The sequence below is a fragment of the Oscarella lobularis genome, chromosome 19 (assembly GCF_947507565.1).
Source record: "Oscarella lobularis chromosome 19, ooOscLobu1.1, whole genome shotgun sequence".
NCBI lineage: Eukaryota > Metazoa > Porifera > Homoscleromorpha > Homosclerophorida > Oscarellidae > Oscarella > Oscarella lobularis.
Window position 1 is genome coordinate 1,317,164 of NC_089193.1, and position 20,023 is coordinate 1,337,186.

Consider the following 20,023-nt stretch of genomic DNA (forward strand, 5'->3'; position numbering starts at 1 on the left):
CCCTTTTCGAGAAACAAACAAACAAGCAATTTTCTTGCAATACCGTATACTTTGGAATTAACTAGCAGCACAACTCTCATAATCAGTCACACATAGATTAAAGTTACTCATATCATAACCAATTCAGTTCTTACAGAACTACATCGCTACATTATTGTCTTGCATCATTTTTTCAAGTCACTAAGGGTTACGAGTAAACGCTTCTACACAAAGAAATTTCCTTTAGTACAGAAACTCCTCCGTGTCTACTGTATTCCTTTACTCACCAGCTCAGAGTCGACCCCCGATTTCTCCTTGCTCAATTTATAGAATCGAGCGTCGACGTCGTCATCATCATCCTCAATCTAGAAAAAAAAACGAAGCAATAAAATTGACAATTAAAAATTAATTAAATTAAAAATTTACCTCATCATCTTGTTCCATTCGTTCCATCTGTTTATCCAAGCGATCCCTCTTCTCTTCCAAATCCTTGATACGTGCCTCGACTTGCTGTATCTCTTTATTACTCGACACCTATCCACCCACGAGTACTTACACAGAGAGAAATTTCGAACACACTAAATCACTTGCCTGAGAAGTCGATCCCCCGCCCGCCAAAGAGTAGCCAGTTCCGCTAAAAGCTCGTACGTTGGAAGCCTCCACAGAATCTCTCCTAAACGCTGCGCTAAACGATCGACTACTCCCTTCGCCATCCACTCCCTCATTGCAGGGAATCGCTCTAATATCCGTATCGAGCGCTCCGACGACTCGATGCCACTGGGAATCGCACAGCTCCAAGCGAGGCGGATTCGCCTTCAAATTCAACGCGAAGACCTTCTCGGCGATTCCCGTCAAATGGCAGTGCAATCCGTGACGCTGAGGTAGCTGTTTTTTGACGAGTTCGAAGTAATAGCCGTTCGGCTCGAAGAGCTCCGGCTTCGTCTCCCAATTCTCGATGTCGTCGAGCTCCTGAATTCGACTGATAAGATTCGCGAGGACGATCCGGAGTTGCTCGTCGCCATCATCTAAAACACAGATATGCAGGTAGATAAAGATTATCTATACATGTAGGTACCTTGCTGCGACGAAGAAGACAGAGTTTGACCCGAGGCGAAACGTCTTAGATCCATATCTTCGACTATAATAAGCCCACGCTCGAATGACGACTCTCTCTCCCCGCGCATTCGTACTTACGTAGCGAATCTTCCGCCGGCTTTTTTTCGGCCAAAATCTCAACAGAGAGCTTGTCGCCGTGCTGAAGAGGAACGACGTCGTCGACGTCGCCGTCCGGCGGACAAAGTTCCTTCGGCGGAAAACCGTGCCGAATTTTCTGCCTCTCCGACGCTATGCCGAATTCTTCGCTTATCGAATTCTTCAGCTGGGCGTACGACACGCATTCGGGAAACGTCATCTTGCCCGCACGACCGTCGGACAAACTGACGCGAACCGTTTTCGCCGTCGACGACTTAGCCTAGACAAACGATACAGCGCAAATATTATCGATGCTATCGAAATATTACGGCGGGTTTCGATGGAGTGCGAAGGGGAGGCGATTCCTTTTGCTTGGCCGGTTTCTTCGCCAGAGGACCCGTCTTCATTCGTTGCTGAACTCCGGCGCGTTCCGCGATGCGTCGCTTGACCTCCTTCTCCTTCGAACTCATCGTCAGTTCTTCTTTGTGAATCGTCTTCTGCTTTTCGCCGGTCAGAATAATTTTCGACGGCGAGGACGTCACTGAGAAGAGGCGATTAGTATAGACATATACGTTCTATCCTTCCTACCGGAGTCGCGCGAATTTTCTTCTCTTTTCGAAGCGGTTGTCGTCGTCGTCGTCGTCGTCGTATCAACGAGCTTCTCCGCCTCCGCCTCCTTCTTCTTCATCTTCCGCGAACTTTTCAATATGATATTCACCACTTGCGGCACGAGTCTCTCGACGCCGAATTCGCCGGGAAAATTCCGATTCACCAACTCGCTTGCCATCGCGTAAACATTCGAATTGAGACTAGGATCGGACTCGTTCTCGAACCAATAGACTTCGTCCTCCTTCCTCACGCCACCCCACTCCATAGCAATAGGAATTCTAAAAAAAAAAACCACCAATAAAATATTTAATCAAATAATTAATCGATCTCACTTCTGAGGTATGTTATCGTACTCCTTCCCATCCCAATAGTGCTTGAATCCGCAGCAGTTTCGACCGGCGGCCGGCTTCTCCAACCGATCCCCATTCTTATACGCGATCGACCCGTCCCCTCGAACCGGTCGCATTATCTGCTCGTCGATCAAACAGCTCGGACAATTCGCCTCGGACGCGACGAACTCCAAGACGTCGCCCGTTCCACTGTACCGCGCCTTGATGCCGTGAAACGGAAACACGTACTCCTGCCCGTCGATCAAACGCCCGAATCGCGCTTTCGCCGTCTCGTACAGATGACCGCCCGGCAGCAGAAGCTCGTCGCTCGGCTCGACGCTCTCGGCCAACTGCCGACAGACGATGCACCGATAGAGCCGACCCTCGTCGACGGCCGCCTTCGTCGATTGAATCGCGTAGTCGAGCTCGAGTTGAATGAAACCGCGTCGCTTGTACACCTGCTCCTTCACGTCGGCGACGAGACGCGACGCGACGCCGTGGAGACGCTGAAATCGATCGCGCATCGCCTCGATCAATTTCGTCAGATACGACGACGTGAGCGTCTTGCCGGCGCCGACGCGACAGCAGCCGTCGTCGTTCGGCGCGTCGAACGCGACGTAGTCGTCGAGAATCTCCTGCGCGAAACCGCCCCAAACGTCCGGCATGTAACGGCGCGGAAATCGCGTCGTCGTCGTCGTGGCGACGAGCGGCACGAAGTGATGATGACTCATCGAGCTCCAAGCGATGACGATCGGCGCGTTCAAATCGTCGCCGTCGCGTCGACGACACTCGTTCGGCGTATAGAGCTTCGGTAGAAAAACGCCCGAGTAGCCGTTCGACGACTTCATCACCTCCGGCGTGTCGAGCAGAACGATCGGACGACGAAGGACGTTGGCGAGCGCGAAAATGTGAACGTTGCCGAGACCCTTCGTCTCGCCGTCGGGCGGCGTGTAGTCCGGATGGGCTTCGGCGATGATTTTGTCCCATTCGGCGTCGGCGACGAAGGCGCTCAACATCGACTTGTAACGGGGTAGATTCGTCGTTAGGTGATCGTGCATGTTCGTGCGAAGTGCGTGCCAGAAGAGCTCGCGACCGACGAGACAGCGCGAGAGCGCGTGGACGAGACAGTGACCGTCGCCGTCGACGTGGACTGGCACGAGCGTCTTCGCGTCGTCGTCGCCGTTGACCGCGCGCACGGCGGCGAGCACTTCGGCGAGGTAGTCGATCGAGCCGGATCGATCGCGACCGAAGTACGGGTGCGACGCGAGAGAGGGATCGATGAGAAATGCCCTGAGAAGAGAGGAAAATATAGATCAGAGGAGGAAGTGTAGGTCATCAATATCATCTCTATCATAGAGACAGAGCTATATGGAACTGTTACTTAAGAGGTACGGTTTGTCTATACTAGAGGATAGAGTCTCTTTCTTACCTGTCTCCTAATGCTGCGCAGTCAAATGTCGCCTTTCCGTCTTCTTTGAGTTCTGATAGGAGTCTCGGCCGGCCGGCTTTGTCCATGCCGTGGGTCGTCAGAAGGGGCGATAGGAGCTTGCATTCGAAGTTGGATACGCCGTCGACTTTCTCCGTGATATCGTCGTCTTTTGCACGCGACTGTTTTTCCAATACGGTCGAGAGCAGAGTGATAATGCCCTCTGGGGAAAACAGAAACCGAGCGGTTTCATTATTGGGTACAGGTTCTCTTTGGGACCCCTGATCGCGATTGGAATCGTTTTTACCTATCGGCGAAATGATGTTTTGGGGATTCTTGAGCGCGATTCGTTCGAAACTGACGTCGCAAGCGGAGCACTGAAGCGGTCCCGATTCGTTTGACGATGCGACGAGCACCACGCCGCAGTCCGGATTCGGACAGTTGCCGCGGACGAATCGCGACTTCGATCGTCGCTTCATTTTTGTGATTCGTGGAGTCAGCGAACAGGAAGTTCACTAACGTTTACGGCTTTCGAGCGACTTTTTCCTAAAAAATGAATATCGAGCGATTATAGGATACGCGTCAATAGCTGCCGATGCGGTTCTAAGTCGAATAAAACGCACCGGTCTAGACGAAAAAGGGCGAAAACGATTTTCCTCGAACTCGCGTAACGCGCTTTATATCAAAAGGCACGTGATAGGTGGAGCAATCCCTCCAGCGGAGAAGAAACGCCCCTCGGTTCGACGGCAATGGACGGACCAATCAAAATAGGAATACTCACAATGCGAGATCGACTAAGCGGTCGTCTGCTCGACGTGCGCACGCAGCTGGACAAGTACACGTTGAGCTTGCAGACGAAAGACGCTCCGGCGACCGTCGACAAGCTCGTCACGATCGTCAAAAAGAAACGCCAATCGTACGGCTTCAGCATCGTCGGCGGACGCGACATGAAAGCGGGCAGTCCGTGCGTCGTCTCGAGAATCGAGCCCCAATCGCCGGCGGCACTTTCCGGCCAACTCGCCGAAGGCGACGCCGTGCTCAAAATCAACGGTCGTAGCGTTGCCATGGCAACGCATCAGGAAATAATCGATCTGTTTCGCAACGACGCGACGGGAATAACGAATCGGCTCGATTTGGTCGTGCGTCGCGTCGTCGGCGGACGCGAAAATCGTCGTCAAGTGCCGCCGCCGGCGGATTGGGTCGACGCCGTCGTCGTTCCGCTGACGAACGCGTCCCTATCGCGCTACGATTCGTCGTCGGAGTACTTCTACGAGAACGGCTTCGAACTGCATTCGATGGATCGAAAAATCAGCTGCGTTCTCTATTGCGAGAACACGGACGCTCTCGCGTCGTGGTTCAGCGCGATACAAGCGCGCATACGAGCGCTGAATCGCACGGCGCTCACGATCACCAATCGACTTCTATCCGGCAAGGATCGGGTGATTAAAGTCGGTTGGGCGTGCGAACGCCTGCGCTCGTCGCGCCACTGGAACGCGTACGTTCCGAAATTTCTCGTATTGCGCGCGACTCGCGTCGAAATTTTCGCGACCGTGCCGCGCAAAACGAGCGAATGGACGCGCCCCGAAAAATCGTACGATCTCGCTCAACTGCTCGTCTTCGCCGTGCGAGAGGATCGTCTCGCCGACGATCGACCGTTTTGCCTTCGAATTCAAACGCCCAACGACGATCACTACTTCGCCGTCGAAACGAGCGACGATCTGCGTCAGTGGATCGTCGCCGTCGATCGGACGACGTTCGCTATGATCGCCGACGAGAAAGTGAGACGATTCCCTTGCCGATGGAAGCGACGCGAAACGATATTGCGACTTCACATCGACAGGGGAATCGCGCTCGTCGATCGAGTCGACGAGTCGATTATATGGGAGCACGCGTTCGCTCACCTCGTCGCGTCGTCCGACGATAAGTATTCGATCGTTCGACTCGCTTTTCGACGACGGAGAAACGACGCGGACGACGAGGAGCGGCACGAAATCGAAGTGCCCAATTTGGAGGCGACGATCTACGCAATCAAAGCTTTTCTGTCGAGTAAACTCGCCGCTTACGATCCACGCTTGGCGCGAGACGTCACCGACGACGATGACGATTGATTTGACAGCTTCATTGACGTCAGCACGAGGGGTTTTTTTCGTTCAAGTACCTGTCACGTGTATAAAAGAATGACTATTTTTGTACCTAAGCGTTCTTTCGGTTATTTTTTCAATTCCTTTTGAATGTGAACGAGAAATTCGTAGTAGGACATTGCCGACTCGGTTCTGTCGTCGACGAGATGTTGAAAGAAGAGCGACTTCAGTCGACTGTCTTCCCTAGACGAAACGTTCGACGCTTCTAAGCGCTGTTTATTTGTACCTGATGATCATAAGCGACGGCGAGAATGCGCCTCCCCTATTTTGTAGTTGTCTAACGAAGGTCCTAATTGCAATTGATCGCGGATTGTCCACTTCTGGAAAAGCGGCCTAGAGACCAAACATACACTAGTAAACGTCTAGGTAATGGGTCATCTAATAGTTAGTTTTCTACACGTGCACTACACCTCTCTTTTTTTTCTATACAAAAACATGCCAAAACGTACCACTGCTTCAGGCAATGCCGCAAACATGGGTTTGTCCATGACTTCCTGGCAGAAATCAGACGAAATGTCCCTTCCTATCCAGACAATTATCGCCTGAAAATTTACATATTAGCAGCGACACAGCGAAATAAAAGCGAATCAACGTCTACCTGTCCATTGTCAACTAGATACGCTCCTTTTCGAGATACCTGCTCCGCCGATAATTGAAGCACGGGAGGCGCGTACTTGCTCCCGTTCTTAGAAATAACAATATCCTAGGCATAGTAGTGAAAGAACGCTTTTTCTTCAGTTAAAACGCTCTACCTCGTCATCCAATTCATGCAGAGGATACAGAGACGGATAGATAAAACGCGAGTGCTCCAAAACGGGCAGACACTTGAGCAATGTCATAGCAAACGAGCGCTCGTCAACGGGAACGCCTCCGCTAAGCCGAAAGGCTCTCTACAAATCGAATCAAAGCATCTCGAATATTCGCGCGCGCGAGGATGAATTACGTGTTTTAGTAGAGACTGGACGTGCAGGGCGAGAAGACTCAGACTCGTGGGGACGATGAGCTGAGACGAATGCTGCGATCCGGGCTGCGTTCGACGATACGCGTTTACGACGTCCATCAGCGCAGTAATAAGAGCCTTGAGAGAGAGGGAAACATTGGCTGGAATAGAAACCCCGAGCCCAAGAACTCCCCTACCGCACCTCTCGAGCTTGTCCAACAGAAACGGTCAAAGATCTATCAACGGCTACAAAAAGTCGTCTTTTAATAACTAAGATCAGAGGCACGGGTTCTTCTGTACGCACCCATTTTTGAGAGTAGAGCTAAAAGAGCGTGCTGGTTTGCTGAACTGTACATGTCGCCTAGTCTGTTTGTAACCGGGAGTACTAGGGTATAGATTCGAATTCGTCTTTCTCCTAAACGCGTTTTTCGTTTCTCGATTTTTTCTCTACCTATGAATTTTACCTCGACTCGTCGTGTAAAGAAGCGCTGATTGGATGCACACTTCTGGGATGTCTTTCAACGATTCTTCAACAACCAATTGCATCGAGAAACCGTGATCGGGATTGGTGTTGGGAAGGGAGAGGAGATCGGTCGAGCGAATGAAGCAGTGCCCGTGAAACGAATGAAGTGATACGCCTTAGGAGAACAAAAAAACTAAATTCGAATATATATATAGCCGCTTTTTTTAATCTAGGACCTCGCGTGCATCGTATTCTCATTACGGCTTCAAATCCTATTGGTCGAGTTAGATAACGCCTAAAAATAAAAAATACGTCGCATACGATTAGACGTGCAAGCATTTTTCTCACTTGAAATCGACTTTGAACTTCTTAGCTATGGACGGATTGTTGGCGACGTGAAAATTTCGGTAATAATACACGCAACCAGACGAGAATTTGCTAACGCAAGCTAAAGCAATAGAAATAGAAGCTTTAGAAGCCGTCATGCTAATTTCCTCTCACAGGTCGTCGCTAAATCCGCGTAAGCCGAAGACAATAGAAAAATGTCAACGGCTATTTGCTGGCTCGAACATTCCAAAGCTAATTGCTTATAGAAATCCGTTATGGGATCCAAATGAAGAACGTCCTGTAAAAAATCTAGTACTTTTATCAATATGAAGATATATATGCTTTTACCTTTGCTTTTGACGATAGATCAGCGCTCGTTTCTCTCGCCTTCAATTGGCCCGCTCCCCAGTTGGGAAGATTACATTGGAAGACGGTTATCCTACCGCCGTAAGCCGTCTAATCGTTTTCCTTAGCGAGGAATTAACTGAAAAAACTAACAACCGACTTACGAGTAATTTAAATGAGGATTGCAAGGCGGGTCCCAGGGCGCTTTTAGGATCGAACGCGACGCTGTTTTTATCGTACAAAGACGGGAGTTGGTCGAGAAGAGATTCGACTAACTGAAGAGGAAAGAGAAGGAATTTTTGTTTGAAAAACGGGAACGAAATTCTAATGCTCTACTTCTCTGCTTTCTCGCAGATTGACGAGAAGTCCTTCGGGACTTGGAAGAAAGATGTCGTCGACGTCGGAAAGTATCATGACTTGAGGTTGAGAAAGCTTGGCTTTGAGATTGAAGAAGTGGAGCGTCGAACTGAAAGCCATGAAGCCAATGAGAGTGCGCGAATCGCCCGGAAGAGACTTGAGCGACTCCTTCAAGCACTGACATACCATCGAGAGATAGCCTAGTAAAAGAAACGGCGTTCTCGATTATCCTATAAAGGTCCATCACCCTTAACCTGTTTCTATTGCGGTGCTAGAGACGTCGAGAACGAAAAATAGTACCGTTGGCTGAGGAGGTCTCATCTAGAACGAAATTATCTATCTACAAGTTCTCGCGAAACGGATCTATTCAATTGTACCATGTATTCTGAAGGAGCAATGTATTCAACGGCTGATCGCCGCAGGTCGGGCCGCTTCGTCCGAGGCACGTATCGACCCCCTGATATTTCACAATCAATATCATCCGAAGCTAAAAAAAGATCCATAAAAATAAATAATCGTAAGGACGTAGACTGCCTATTTTGCCTTCGTTGACGCGAAAGCAGACGTTGCATCGCCAACGGCGCTGATCCAGAAAGGTGACAAAGGGGTTTATGTACGTTCGACATGAACGACATCGCAGTATAACGCCCGAATAGATCACAGGCAAATCCTTGGTCTATTCGTGAGATAGGCGAGGGAAAGAGCGCTCGCGGAGCGTACCTCCTCTGGCAGGTCTTTGAACGGATGCACGTGAATTCCGAGAGGAAGTCGACTCTTGTCGAGAAGAGACTGCGTTTCCGGGAAGGCGTTCAACGTGCAGCAAAGCAATCTGAGCACATAATACAAATCAAAAAAAAAAATTAGGTCTCCGTTCTGGAAAAACTGACTCTGGATCCACGTTTTGTTTTTCGCCGCACTAGAAGCAAGAGAACGTCGCTTTCACTAAAGCAAACAATCTTCAATCGTCTCTTACGTCTGGATTGTCCATTTTCGGAAGATACGGCGGAACGACGCGACGCTTCTGTAGCAAATCAAACGATTCCATAAATCGCTGTTGCCGTTGCTGTTGCTGTTGCTCCTGCATTTTCATTTGAGAAAAATTCGACGTCACCGAAGACGGTGCAGCAGACGGTGCCGTTGGAGCGGGATGAGACATCATCTGAGCCGGCGCTTGCGATTCCAAAGAATCGGCGGCAGCAGTAGGCTGAGAAATAAACAAAAGACAGTCACTCACTCATTCACTGGATAACGATTATGCCGCCGTCTTACCATGCCAGGATATTTTGGTCGTTTTCCTGACGCAAACACGGATTGCCCTGACGATCCTTGAGACGTCGAAGGAGGAGGAGGAGGCCCAAGCGATTGATGAGAAGAAGACGCCGTTGGAGGTGCAGACCCTGAATATTGTCCTGCTCCAGGTGGAGGCGGTCCAGAAAACCTCGGACCAGGTGGAGGCGCAGAGCCAGAGGAAGGCGGCGGCGGCATAGAATACCCGCCTTGTGCCAATCCTGTAGAGCTGCTCGGAGGTCTAGTCATTGACGGCGGGCCAGATAAATTAGTAGAATATACTCCTCCGCCGCCGCTGCCTTGGCTTGAAGGTGCTGGCATGACAGGTGGCGGACCAGACAATGAAGCATGAACAGGAGGCGGTCCCGGTTGTCGGGAATATGTGACTCCAGTGCGAGGAGGTCCGCTGTCACTGCTGATTGGACGAGAAGGAGGAGGAGGCCCCATTGGAGCTCCAGGATGAGAAGAAGGAGGAAGTCCACCTCCGCCTGGCCCCCCTATAGGAGGCCCTGACAAAGTAGGAGGAGGATAAGAATTTCCACTACCACCACCACCACCACCACCACCACCACGTGGCGGCGGCGGTCCTGATAACGTATTGCTCGCAAGATGAGACGAAGTAGAAGCACCTCCACTAAGACCTCCAGGAGGAGCCGTGCTGATTGGATGAGAAACTCCTCTCGGCTGATAAGAATCTCCACCACCGCCACCACCACGTGGCGGCGGTGGACCTGATAAATGAGATAATGAAGAAGAAGGAGGAGGAGGATGTCCACTTCGACTTGGAGGAGCCGACATGGCGCTATTGATTGGGTGTGAAGACGCGAGATGTCCCCTCGACTCGCTTCCAACTGGCGGCGGCGGTCCTGACATCGTATTGCCTATGGGACCTCTTGGTTGATGTCCCTCAGCTCCTGGATAGCGAGCTGTTGAAGAATATTGGGTGTTTGGATACCGGGGTCTGGGAAATTGAGTAGGATGGGCGAACGGTGGCTGTCCTTGGTTCGTTGAGACATTCGGTTGATTTGGATTGATCGGATAGGGATACGGGTGGCGTGGTTGGTTTGGATTCGGCTGCGGGTAGCTCATTCTGAAGAAATATCCCCGAAAGAGGCCTCACTTGGAGAAAAATTCTACGAGAGTCGTCGCGAGTAGCGTCTTACGTCGAACGTTTAAGCCGAATCGTCGTACAGCATCCAAACGAAGCGAGAACCGTGCGACTCTAGCGACGATTCCGATTTGTCGTATCGACGTCGCGTGACCTACCACAAAACAAAGTCCCGGGCGAATTCTCCTCCCGTTGCCACAAAGAAGGGAGGTGATACACTCTGTACGCGCGATGCAAGACCAAGCGAGCGGGAGCGCCAGTCATAGCGTGCTGGGCACCGACGACGGTCAAGGCAACTCGACCCCAACGCACGGCGACGAAATGACGGGCGAAGACCGATCGCTGGACGAAGAATGGTAAAGAAGCGCGCGAGTTGCAACGTCGTATTGCTACTAGCAACGCATAAACACGACGTCGCGCGTCTCTTCTCTTTCTTTCTCTAGGTGGGTCCCCCTTTCGAATTCGCATCGAATACAAAATATCTAGTTTCAAGGCTTTATCTTCATTTTTTCAAATTTTATCGTTTTCTATGTCGCGCCGTTTTTTTTTTTCTTTTGTAGCAAGCTCTTTGTAGGAGGCCTAAGTTGGGAGACCACAGAACGTATGACGTCATATTTCTTTTTCCGCAAATTTTTTCCTCCGCGACGCCGACGAAAAAATTTTTTGTAGAAAATTTAAAGAGCCACTTTGGCAGATACGGCGAAGTATTGGAGTGCAACATTAAGATGGACACGGTTACGAACAAATCAAGGTTATCCCCACACATTATACCGAAAATCTAACGCGCGTCAATCTCGAATGACTCCGCCAGAGGCTTTGGCTTTGTCCTTTTTTCCTCTCCCGACTGCGTGAAAAAGGTCGATCATCGCTAATCTCTCCACAGCCCGGTGCTATATCTATTTTCGGGGGAAATATCACTTCCTTAGGTCCTACTCGATCCCGAGCCGCACGTTATCGACGGCAAAAAGGCATGCTATGATTTTTTACGTTTTTACTACTTGTCTTAGTTTTTGCTTATCGTGTTTTTTTTTAATTATTAGGTGGACGCTAAGAGGGCTGTTCCGCATTTGAGCAAAGTTTGTAGACGCGTTTTTTTTGTTTTTATCGAGGGAAAGCGAGCGCCGGCGTTTTCTTTCTATTTGCTAGGGTCCCGTTAATCCGCGCGCGAGAAAAGTTTTCGTCGGCGCTCTGCACGAGTCGATCGATGAGATTGCACTCAAAGAGCATTTCAGTCAATTCGGAAAAGTAGATAATCTATTTACATAAGCCTGCGCTATCAAACGCTCTCTTATAGGTAGGAGACATTGATTTTCCTACGGACAAAGCAACCAGTAAACGAAGAGGTCACAACTAAACAAGGGGTTTGAAAAACTCTTTGGGACGTCGAACTTTTTTTGGTAGGTTTTTGCTTTGTTGCTTTGGAAAACGAGGAGCAAGTGGCAAGCGCAGCAGCAAAGCGTTTTCACGAAATACGAGGATACACCGTATGTATATAATCAATAGGAAAAACAAGGGGATTTGTACTACTAAGTCCCTTTCTAGGTGGAAGTCAAATTTGCCGTTCCAAAAGAAGATGACGGCCAAGGCACCAAATTAATTAATTAATTAATTAATTAATATAGTATTGGTGAATCTTTTTATAGGCGATCGCTTTTCCGGTGGTGCGCGTGGCGGTTACCAAGGCAATCGCGACAACCAAGGGTTTCAGTCCCCCTACTACAATTACTACTATCCTTCGGCTTATGGCTATTACGATTATATGAACCCGTACTACCAAGGATACCAGGCGTACGGCGGCGGAGGCGGCGGCGGCTATTCCGGTGGCTACTACGGAAGGGGAAGCGCGGGACCGGGAATGGCCTCTATGCCAGGAGGAGCCGGAGGGGACCCCTATCAGGGACAAGGTACGTTGCCGGTTGGGGAGGCTATTAGTCAATTTCTTCCTATGTTTTCTCTATAGATTACAGCAGCTACGGGCCAATGAGATCTTCGTCGTCGCAATACGGAGGAAATCCCCAATTCAGACCGTATTGATTCTAAATTCATTGATGTGATTGGATCGACTCGTTTCATAGTCTGGTCAGGTCCTACGGTGCTACCGTGTACTGCTTATAAATAATAAAGAAATCGACTCCTTCTACAAACGTCGCGCGTCACTGTCTATAATACATCACACCGTGATTCGGTACTTTAAAATCAAAAGATGTCTAGCTGGGGCGGGATGTATGGGCAATGGGTACTCGCTACGGAGAAAAGTAAGGGGAGATCCGCTTTTTCGGCACTGGTCATAGAGAGAAACCTACTTAGCCAGACGTATGCTATTGGGCTACGGCTTCTTACCCTGCCATCATAGCTTGCTTCGATGGATCTAGCGTCGGTGCTCCTCCGCTTGTGCGATGGTGCTCGCTTAGAATCTAGAGAATTCCACGTAGACGCAAAGGAGCGATAGAAACTGGTCTCTTGCCTTGCTTTTGTAGTAGATTTCCTGTAGGCTATCTTCCAGTTGAGTCAGGCACTAAAAAGAGAGCGGTTGGGCTAACAGTTATTGGTGTTCTCGCTTGAGATTACAAATTCTTCTGGTATGCCACGACTGTGAAAATCGAGTTGCAGTTGTAGCATTTTGTGAACGATCGACGAGCAGGCAGCACGCCGAATCTGAACAAGAGGCTCCGAGCTTTGAGAAAAAAAATCGTTAATAGGAAAACCCCCAACCAAAAGCCAATAATAATACTGCACTGACAATTGCCTACGAGCGTCCTTTCTCTTATTGGCCAACGACACCACGTCGCACGTCCTAAAAACAAGACGCATAAGCGCGGAGAAGAGACGATCAAGCTACAGTTTCTCTACCATCGATCCGTGTCCGCCACTATGCATACAGCCTCGTCGATTATTTCCTCGACGCACGGATGCTACAAGTACAAGGGAGATCTCTAGACGTCCTTCTTTAATTAAAAGTATTCTCGTACTCGTATTTGAGCCTGAAGATCCAACTGCAGTCTTCCTATGAAGTCGTCAAGTGGCTCAGCGGTTCCGTGAAGGACGAAATCGGGCAAATATTCCGGCACGAAACCGCCAAAGAGAGACATAGACAAACTCTTCACGTCCCTAAGAGAACGAGGGTATAAAAAGAGACGCGTGTGGCATGGGATCAGGTAACGCCTACGTTTCGTCGCAGCCGCATTCGGAGCCCTGGCTCTCTTTCTCGACTGGCTCGACGGACAGCAACGGCATTTCTTCCAGCTCGCCGAACTTGTCTTCCAAATGCTGATCTTGAGCCAAGTCGTGTTGCAAGAGCGACGAGGCGAGACCGGAAAGATGCGGCGACGGCGACGGCAGAGGCGGTGACGGCGGCGGCGGTTTTGCAGTCGCCTTGCTGCCGGCGTCCTCGTTACCGAACCCGCTATCCAGCGAGTCGGTTTTCTCGCCGTCAGACGACCTATTTAACACATGCACAATATAAAAATTACTATTTTGAGACTACTGACTTTGCTAGAATCGTTTTCAGCTCGACAGTCGTTTCGGAAACGTCCGAGCATCGTATAAAGAAGCTCAGCACGTAGAGAAGCTGATAGACGATCGCCGCCTTGCGACCGACGAGAACGGTGCGAGCGAAATGACAAGGAGAGCCCACAGATCCATACAAATCCCTAAAGAATTAAATGATCATAGAATCAATAAGACATCGAATCTTACGCCAGCTGAGCCCACAGCGGATTATAGGGATGACTTTGAGCAAGCGAGGACAGCTATGTGTATGAGACGTATAGTACTTGCTTAGGGATGATGCATGAGCGCTCGACTTACCGAGTGCGAGAAGTGCTTATTAAGAAACGTTTTCGTCGGGGTCTCTTCCGTTGGCGACACCGTGCCGACCCAGCCGAGATGATACTGTAGCGTCGCGCTCAACAAACGCGACATGAAACTAGAGAGAATCGATGGTACCCCCTACACGATTTTTTTTCTCTCCTCACAAGTTATTCGATTGCTTATTGTTAAAAAGTTTCAAGGCGCTGTGCAGGAGACCGATGAATTGTCGACTCGCGACGGGTCGCGACACGACCGACTTCGACGCGACGAAGCAGCTCCAAAACGGCGAGCTCAGTCTCATCGTATTGGCGAGATTCACGAGAGTCAATTTGAATGAAGTTACGAACTGCGTACAGATAAAAGAGAAACGTGACGCGCGCGTCGTTCGTCGAGTGCACGCGAAAACCTCGGCTATGTTTTCCTGTATGCTTTTGGACGGACTCGAGGCTTGGAGGGCCTGCTCGATTTGGCCTTTGAGCCGTTCGATGTGACTCTCGAGAAGTGGAAAATAGCTGAAGAAGAAGTCTTCGTAGTGCCTATAAGAAGAAGGAACTCTGAGCGAGGAAAGCCTTTGTTTTGTTTGTACTCGTGCCTTCGTTTCTGCTTGGTCTCGTCCGAGTCGCCCAATGGTGGTAACTCGGCTATGACGCCTATGGCCAGTTTGCTGCATTTTCGCGCTTCTGGGCTTATGATTGTCTGAGAAAAGAGACGAGAGATTTTAAATAAAAATAAGGCCTCTCTATTTCTATTCTCATACCTCGTCGAATGACTGCTGCCTGTATGGAAATTCGAAACTCGTTATGAACGACTTGACTCGACGAAGGTGCAAGCTGCCCGGAGAGGACGCCTGGAAACTGCCCGTGCTCGCATTCGACGTGAACGAGGATTCGGGCAAGCGAATGTCGCGAGGCGACGTGGGAAGACTCCAATCGGCTAGAAAGAAATTCGAAATTAATTAAAAGTCTACCTCCTTCGGATTCAATAGTACTTACGTTGATTTAAGTCGGATTTCGACGAAGTGATCGGCACGGAATGGGCTGACGATATTGAAGAAAACGAGTGCTCACTGGCAATAGTAGAGAAATCATCGTAGAACTAATGAAGGCAAGCGTTCCATACGCTTACCCTATTGTTCCGTTTAACGTCGGTTGGATCGTGAAGATTTTAGTGAATAGAAGTCGAGACTGATCCCTATAGACGAGACATATCTTTCTATTCCTATTTCCTCTTTCTATCTACGTACTTTAGCTCGTGAACTTTTATAGTGGCTCCTCTCGATTTCGATACAAATGGCACCGAGCCGAACATTATTTCGGCGAGTAATTCCGTATCGCCCGCCTTGGGTGAAACAGTAAACGATCACACGGTCAAACACACTACGTGTGTTTTCTTACTCGCGATTTTCCAACTGAAGATCGCCGCGGGTATGCGCCTTCCGCATGATTGATCTTTCCTATGATCCCTGACTGCCTACTGGTCTATATACACGGGCAAAGAATCTCTAGACTATAAAGTACTGCCTGCTCAAGAGGGCACCTCTACGTAGACCTACTCTTATAAGGTACCACCTATACTTCTACTATGCATTCGATTTTCTTTACTTTTCTCTGTCGCTGTCTTTCCCACACGGTGCTATCGAAAATGAGCTGTTTTCCTCGACTTTTGTGCTCTCTCAGTATGACGACGCGCAATTGTTTCGATTCGAGCGGAAAGGGCGGCGTCCAACTGCGCAGAAAGATTGCGATTATCTTTCACTGGCTCTCTTTTTCTCGCTATCGCGTTCCGCCCGCCCGACTATCTCGTCTTGCGTGCGATCGCGCGCCACTTGCCTGATTTCGGAGGGAAATGGTAGCGTAGTCGAGCTGAAAACGAACGAAGTGGGTTGCTATATCGAAATTCTGGCCATTGGCGCTTACTCGGGTCGTTTTGAGAGCGTAGGTCTGTCCATTTTCTACCACGTCGACGTTTTCATGCTGTTGTGTGCTGTCACCGATGGCGATGAGCGAAAAGGTGAAAGGGTCACCACTCACTGGATCATCATGTGATTGGGTCCAGCTTTCCGTCACGTGACACACGACCACGCCTAAATATTTACACAACACAAAGGACAACGAAAAGTCAATCTAAAAAAGAATACATTAAAAGATTCCTTGAGCAGCACCTTCGAGGTGTTCTTCACGAAGTGCTTTAAGCAGTACGGCAACCGACGCTTCTGACACTGCATTTCGCCACCACATGAGCATCTCAAAAGCTTGCTCTCTGACATCGTCCCTATAATTGCGCCTAATTCTAGCACAGATTTCATAAGGAATGCCAAGCGCAGTAGCGAGTGGTCTCCACACAACACTGATTTTTCTCGACAATTTATTCATTTCTCTGTCAGTTGGCTTGCGTTCTGGAGGACCACGGCTCATAATACGACCTGACTGCAGAGGTCTTTGCTCTTGGCTCTAAAAGAGATAATCATGCTTGTTCGGTATACGATTTTCTCACCATCAAGTCAGGAAAAACTGCCTCCCACACACCCAATGAATCATTGTCTTGCAATGCATCCCGTAAAGTAAACGCGGTTGCCACGTCACTGTAGTTGGTCAACCAGAAGACTAACATGTCATGAGCAAGGTCTTGTGGTGTCCTGGGCTCCGCCTCCGTGGTGACGAGATCACTTTGTATTCGTTCTTCTGGTATGTTAAGAAATCGAGCAACATCTTTCCAGTCAGCGCCAATTAGTGGTGCAAGTTGATCAATTTCAACATTGCTGATTTTGCGATCGGCTAAATCATCAACATTCAAACTATCGTTTTACGAATATTTGTACAATATACCTGGCAGATAGGTTGGTTCCCTTGAGCTAACTGGTGACACCGCCTTTGAAGATGTCACCTTGACGTTCTCATTTTTTTCACGAGAAGAAATATTAATTTCTGAACGCAGAGTACAGGGCGCGAAAAGAGCCGAGTTGGCCTTAGACAACGGCAAATCGCCGAAAAAACAGAAGCTGTAAGTTCTCGCCATTTCAGGATCCGAAAGAGCGTTGAGCAGATCTTCATTTGGAATGACAATCGTGTGACCGTATTCAGGTGCGGCTCTCCAGTTCGGAGTTAGGCAGGTGACGGCAACAACATTTCGCGTTCCTTCGGAGACGAATAAGTGGATAGCCTGGCTTCGCATTATGGGAAAATTCTTTAGCCCGTTAGCCTCTTTGACGCGTTCCACGTGGCTTGCGGAAGCGCGGCAGAAGAAAACGTCAAACGCCCACAGACCATGCTCAATCGTTCGTTCAATGGCAAGGCAGCGAAATGCGAATCCGCGGTTGCGAAATTGAACGCGTAGAAATTGCTCACTGAAGTGACGCCTTCTAAATGAGAGACGGTCGCCCAGTAGGGTGGCCAGAATTTCTTGATCGACGTTGACGCTTTGACCCAATTTAGTGATGTCAACCGATTTGGAAAATGACTCGTCGCCTGACATTCGATGCATGACGGTTGCAACAAAATCGTCGCTTTCTTGAAGGTTGATGCCGTGGTCGAAATTCACAGTCACAGTTTGGTCAAATTCAACGCCGTTTGGGTAAAGAGCGATTATGTCGGAAACAAACACTGGCATCCTGTTGAGCTTTTGAACAGAATTCTTGTCAAGGCTGTAAATCGCGTAGCCAATTGTGAAGGCACTCCCTTCGCGGATAGCCGCAGGAGGAATGGTTATTGAGGTATTAGTGCCCTCCATGATCAATTGATCGCCACGATGATCGACTTCTTTAAAAAAGTCCAGCTCAGGTACTCGATTGAAACGAAGAACCAGGCCGTCGAGGTCAACTGAGATGAAAAGTGGAAGATCATCAGGTTCGGAACCAGAAGACGTCGTTGAATAGGCTGACGAGGTCAATAGAGATGGCTTGAAATGTGAAAAATCGTCAACAAAACCAGAAGATACCGAAGAATCAACTCCTTCAGCTTTCTAGGTTATGGCGGAACAAATCATTAGTTGTCTCGTGGTTTAAAATTTTATCCTATCTTACCGTTTGTTTAAAGTGGTTAAGGGTATTATTAAGCTTCTTTAACGTTAAATATTTCAACACCTGAATTTGAATTTCCTGTTGAAGTTTTTATAAACTTAGCAGCATACCATTTGTTTTCCCCTCAGAAAGCAAATATTTCTCCATATTGTTGAATGTTCGCTCTTCAAATGTTGAACCTAAATTGACTTAATGTTTAAATTTTATTATCTGAACCTATATCATACTTGCAGCTTCAATTGCTCAATTTTTTCGGCGGCTAAGGAATCGAATTCGTATCTTTCACCTCGCTCGAGACCGTTGACTGCATGAACAGGAATGTATCTGGTTAATTAATTATTGTTTCAAAAAATTAGAGTACTTATTTCAGTAGATTTTTGTCGTGCGAGAGCTAAGTAATCATCAGCGTCATTAGCAAGAGCAGCAGTAGCTGAGTTTGATGACCAAAAAAGAATATGGCTCTGTGTGTAGAGACCTATTAGTTCCAATTCACTCTATGCATGTAGCTCGTACCTTTCGAAGAACGCGCAATACCTCAGAAACTGATTGAGGTTGTCCACAACAAAGTAAAGAAGAGAGCTTAACAGCTGGGAGAGAGCCAATTTGAATTTTTGCGCAAGAATCAAATTTTATCATGTGAACAAAGTTTTTAGGATCGACCAAGCCGCAGATGAAATTTACGAATCCTTTTCCTGTAAGAGTCAGATTAACAAAACAACTCCCGTTCATGATATCAATTTTGATAACTTCGATCTTCAAGAGATTATACATTTTCCTAAGAAGCTGCTTTTCATATTCTCTAAACACACTTGGCGTTGTCCATGGCAACGAAAATCGAAGCAGGCACTCTTGGATAATGCTCAAATTCGACTCTTTTCTAATGATAGCCATCTTTGACGTGTAACGAAACGCTGTTTCGATTCTTCGTCCAGGCAGCGCTAAAGTGCTATACTTTCTGATCATGTCAATTGCACACTCGCAATTGGCTTCCCACGCTTCTTGAAGATCCTTATGAACGTAAATAAATACAACCTCCGGTGCTGTGGAGTCTGTTCGGACAGCTTCTAACGAAAGATCAGCTGCATCCTCGTTTAATTCGCCGAGAGTTCCAGTTACAACTCCAGCAGTGGGAGCAATGCTGTTGTACAAAGCCTCTCCTCCATCCACTGATCGCAGAACAGTGCAGAAGGATTCGAAGCAAGAATTTGGACGTAATCTCATAGCTCTAATCAATTCCCGAGCTCCATCTTCCAGTGAATGACGAGAGTCGTCCAAATAACGGCGAATGTCGTCGTACTGATGATAGGAAAGGCATCCGCATGAGAGCAGAGTATCAAGAAGCGATCCTCGAACAGCACCAGCGAGAACGGGCACAAGACGGTCTGTAAGGGGATCGAGACGAGTCCAATCCGACATTGCACGACATGCGCACGAGGCTGTCAATTAATTAGCGAAGTTCGTCGCGTGAGCTAAAAAATGAGTACTATCAGGAGTCCAGCCGCTCTGATGCCTTACGCAACATTCTAAGACTTCAAATAATACCGGAAATCTTATTCTCTGATATCGTGCTTAATTAATTCTAGCACAGATTGCATATGGACTCGGAATGTAGCGGTCTCCACTTGGAACTGATTTTTCAATCGTAATTTGAGACGGGGCTACTTAATGTCTCCGGCACGTGAGCTTGCACAACAAA

At 48.6% G+C, this 20,023-nt stretch overlaps 6 protein-coding genes across 7 annotated transcripts; 2 read left to right on the plus strand and 4 right to left on the minus strand.

Moving 5' to 3' along the window:
• Nucleotides 1-3: 3 nt before the first annotated feature.
• On the minus strand, nt 4-4,245 carry LOC136198614 (deubiquitinating protein VCPIP1-like). The gene is made up of 12 exons (XM_065988619.1): nt 4,158-4,245; nt 3,842-4,080; nt 3,538-3,757; nt 2,112-3,398; nt 1,759-2,057; nt 1,500-1,711; nt 1,174-1,450; nt 1,055-1,117; nt 571-1,004; nt 406-513; nt 267-344; nt 4-203 (listed from the first exon to the last, which is right to left on the minus strand). The coding sequence occupies exons 2-12, from the start codon at nt 4,011-4,013 to the stop codon at nt 165-167; spliced, it is 3,189 nt and encodes a 1,062-aa protein (XP_065844691.1). The 5' UTR covers nt 4,014-4,080; nt 4,158-4,245; the 3' UTR covers nt 4-164.
• LOC136198617 (gamma-2-syntrophin-like) lies at nt 4,244-5,785 on the plus strand. Its single transcript, XM_065988622.1, has one exon. The coding sequence runs from the start codon at nt 4,284-4,286 to the stop codon at nt 5,640-5,642; it is 1,359 nt and encodes a 452-aa protein (XP_065844694.1). The 5' UTR covers nt 4,244-4,283; the 3' UTR covers nt 5,643-5,785.
• Nucleotides 5,656-10,682, minus strand: LOC136198612 (protein transport protein Sec24A-like). Its single transcript, XM_065988618.1, has 23 exons — nt 10,558-10,682; nt 9,377-10,484; nt 9,081-9,311; nt 8,995-9,023; nt 8,828-8,936; nt 8,651-8,777; nt 8,485-8,594; nt 8,362-8,428; nt 8,087-8,307; nt 7,915-8,025; nt 7,754-7,861; nt 7,580-7,703; nt 7,427-7,526; nt 7,315-7,373; nt 7,080-7,253; nt 6,920-7,030; nt 6,818-6,861; nt 6,619-6,753; nt 6,428-6,565; nt 6,274-6,378; nt 6,125-6,217; nt 5,902-6,008; nt 5,656-5,858 (listed from the first exon to the last, which is right to left on the minus strand). Exons 2-23 carry the CDS (start codon nt 10,481-10,483, stop codon nt 5,744-5,746), a joined length of 3,525 nt encoding a protein of 1,174 aa, XP_065844690.1. The 5' UTR covers nt 10,484; nt 10,558-10,682; the 3' UTR covers nt 5,656-5,743.
• Nucleotides 10,662-12,646, plus strand: LOC136198618 (heterogeneous nuclear ribonucleoprotein D-like). 2 transcript variants are annotated; one of them, XM_065988623.1, is made up of 12 exons: nt 10,662-10,858; nt 11,063-11,103; nt 11,172-11,253; nt 11,314-11,359; nt 11,429-11,470; nt 11,543-11,578; nt 11,649-11,747; nt 11,797-11,845; nt 11,904-11,986; nt 12,045-12,087; nt 12,146-12,406; nt 12,463-12,646. In XM_065988623.1, exons 1-12 carry the CDS (start codon nt 10,734-10,736, stop codon nt 12,534-12,536), a joined length of 981 nt encoding a protein of 326 aa, XP_065844695.1. In that variant the 5' UTR covers nt 10,662-10,733; the 3' UTR covers nt 12,537-12,646. The 2 variants fall into 2 exon arrangements, with proteins under 2 accessions (XP_065844695.1, XP_065844696.1); XM_065988624.1 differs by having other exon boundaries at nt 10,718-10,858; nt 10,946-11,103.
• Nucleotides 12,591-16,370, minus strand: LOC136198616 (folliculin-interacting protein 2-like). Its single transcript, XM_065988621.1, has 22 exons — nt 16,229-16,370; nt 16,142-16,174; nt 15,914-16,037; nt 15,707-15,790; nt 15,556-15,650; nt 15,438-15,503; nt 15,305-15,378; nt 15,070-15,245; nt 14,905-15,008; nt 14,719-14,848; nt 14,477-14,658; nt 14,310-14,427; nt 14,199-14,251; nt 13,991-14,152; nt 13,669-13,941; nt 13,472-13,610; nt 13,353-13,414; nt 13,243-13,296; nt 13,071-13,176; nt 12,967-13,017; nt 12,843-12,916; nt 12,591-12,783 (listed from the first exon to the last, which is right to left on the minus strand). The coding sequence occupies exons 1-22, from the start codon at nt 16,258-16,260 to the stop codon at nt 12,699-12,701; spliced, it is 2,277 nt and encodes a 758-aa protein (XP_065844693.1). The 5' UTR covers nt 16,261-16,370; the 3' UTR covers nt 12,591-12,698.
• Nucleotides 16,363-19,745, minus strand: LOC136198615 (uncharacterized). Its single transcript, XM_065988620.1, has 8 exons — nt 18,841-19,745; nt 18,689-18,788; nt 18,555-18,631; nt 18,438-18,506; nt 18,331-18,390; nt 17,138-18,269; nt 16,806-17,086; nt 16,363-16,762 (listed from the first exon to the last, which is right to left on the minus strand). Exons 1-8 carry the CDS (start codon nt 19,741-19,743, stop codon nt 16,451-16,453), a joined length of 2,934 nt encoding a protein of 977 aa, XP_065844692.1. The 5' UTR covers nt 19,744-19,745; the 3' UTR covers nt 16,363-16,450.
• Between the last annotated feature and the right edge of the window lie 278 nt (nt 19,746-20,023).

Excerpts from the sequence above, each read along its gene's own strand:
- LOC136198617 (XM_065988622.1), top strand. The coding sequence starts at position 4,284 with ATGGACGGACCAATCAAAATAGGAATACTCACAATGCGAGATCGACTA.
- LOC136198614 (XM_065988619.1), bottom strand. The coding sequence starts at position 4,013 with ATGAAGCGACGATCGAAGTCGCGATTCGTCCGCGGCAACTGTCCGAAT. Across the intron at positions 3,399-3,537 it reads TGCGCAGCATTAGGAGACAG|GGCATTTCTCATCGATCCCT; the intron begins GTAAGAAAGAGA and ends CTCTCTTCTCAG. Across the intron at positions 1,118-1,173 it reads GCCGGCGGAAGATTCGCTAC|TCGAAGATATGGATCTAAGA; the intron begins GTAAGTACGAAT and ends GGCTTATTATAG.
- LOC136198618 (XM_065988623.1), top strand. The coding sequence starts at position 10,734 with ATGCAAGACCAAGCGAGCGGGAGCGCCAGTCATAGCGTGCTGGGCACC. Across the intron at positions 11,579-11,648 it reads CTGTTCCGCATTTGAGCAAA|GGTCCCGTTAATCCGCGCGC; the intron begins GTTTGTAGACGC and ends TCTATTTGCTAG. Across the intron at positions 12,088-12,145 it reads AAAAGAAGATGACGGCCAAG|GCGATCGCTTTTCCGGTGGT; the intron begins GCACCAAATTAA and ends ATCTTTTTATAG.
- LOC136198612 (XM_065988618.1), bottom strand. The coding sequence starts at position 10,483 with ATGAGCTACCCGCAGCCGAATCCAAACCAACCACGCCACCCGTATCCC. Across the intron at positions 9,024-9,080 it reads CGAAAATGGACAATCCAGAC|TGCGGCGAAAAACAAAACGT; the intron begins GTAAGAGACGAT and ends TCTTGCTTCTAG. Across the intron at positions 6,754-6,817 it reads CTGTTGGACAAGCTCGAGAG|GCTCTTATTACTGCGCTGAT; the intron begins GTGCGGTAGGGG and ends CTCTCTCTCAAG.
- LOC136198616 (XM_065988621.1), bottom strand. The coding sequence starts at position 16,260 with ATGGACAGACCTACGCTCTCAAAACGACCCGA. Across the intron at positions 16,038-16,141 it reads CCATTTCCCTCCGAAATCAG|TTGGACGCCGCCCTTTCCGC; the intron begins GCAAGTGGCGCG and ends CTTTCTGCGCAG. Across the intron at positions 13,611-13,668 it reads GAATGCGGCTGCGACGAAAC|GGACGTGAAGAGTTTGTCTA; the intron begins GTAGGCGTTACC and ends TCGTTCTCTTAG.
- LOC136198615 (XM_065988620.1), bottom strand. The coding sequence starts at position 19,743 with ATGTCGGATTGGACTCGTCTCGATCCCCTTACAGACCGTCTTGTGCCC. Across the intron at positions 18,789-18,840 it reads TATTGCGCGTTCTTCGAAAG|AGCCATATTCTTTTTTGGTC; the intron begins GTACGAGCTACA and ends CTCTACACACAG. Across the intron at positions 16,763-16,805 it reads CAGTTTTTCCTGACTTGATG|AGCCAAGAGCAAAGACCTCT; the intron begins GTGAGAAAATCG and ends TATCTCTTTTAG.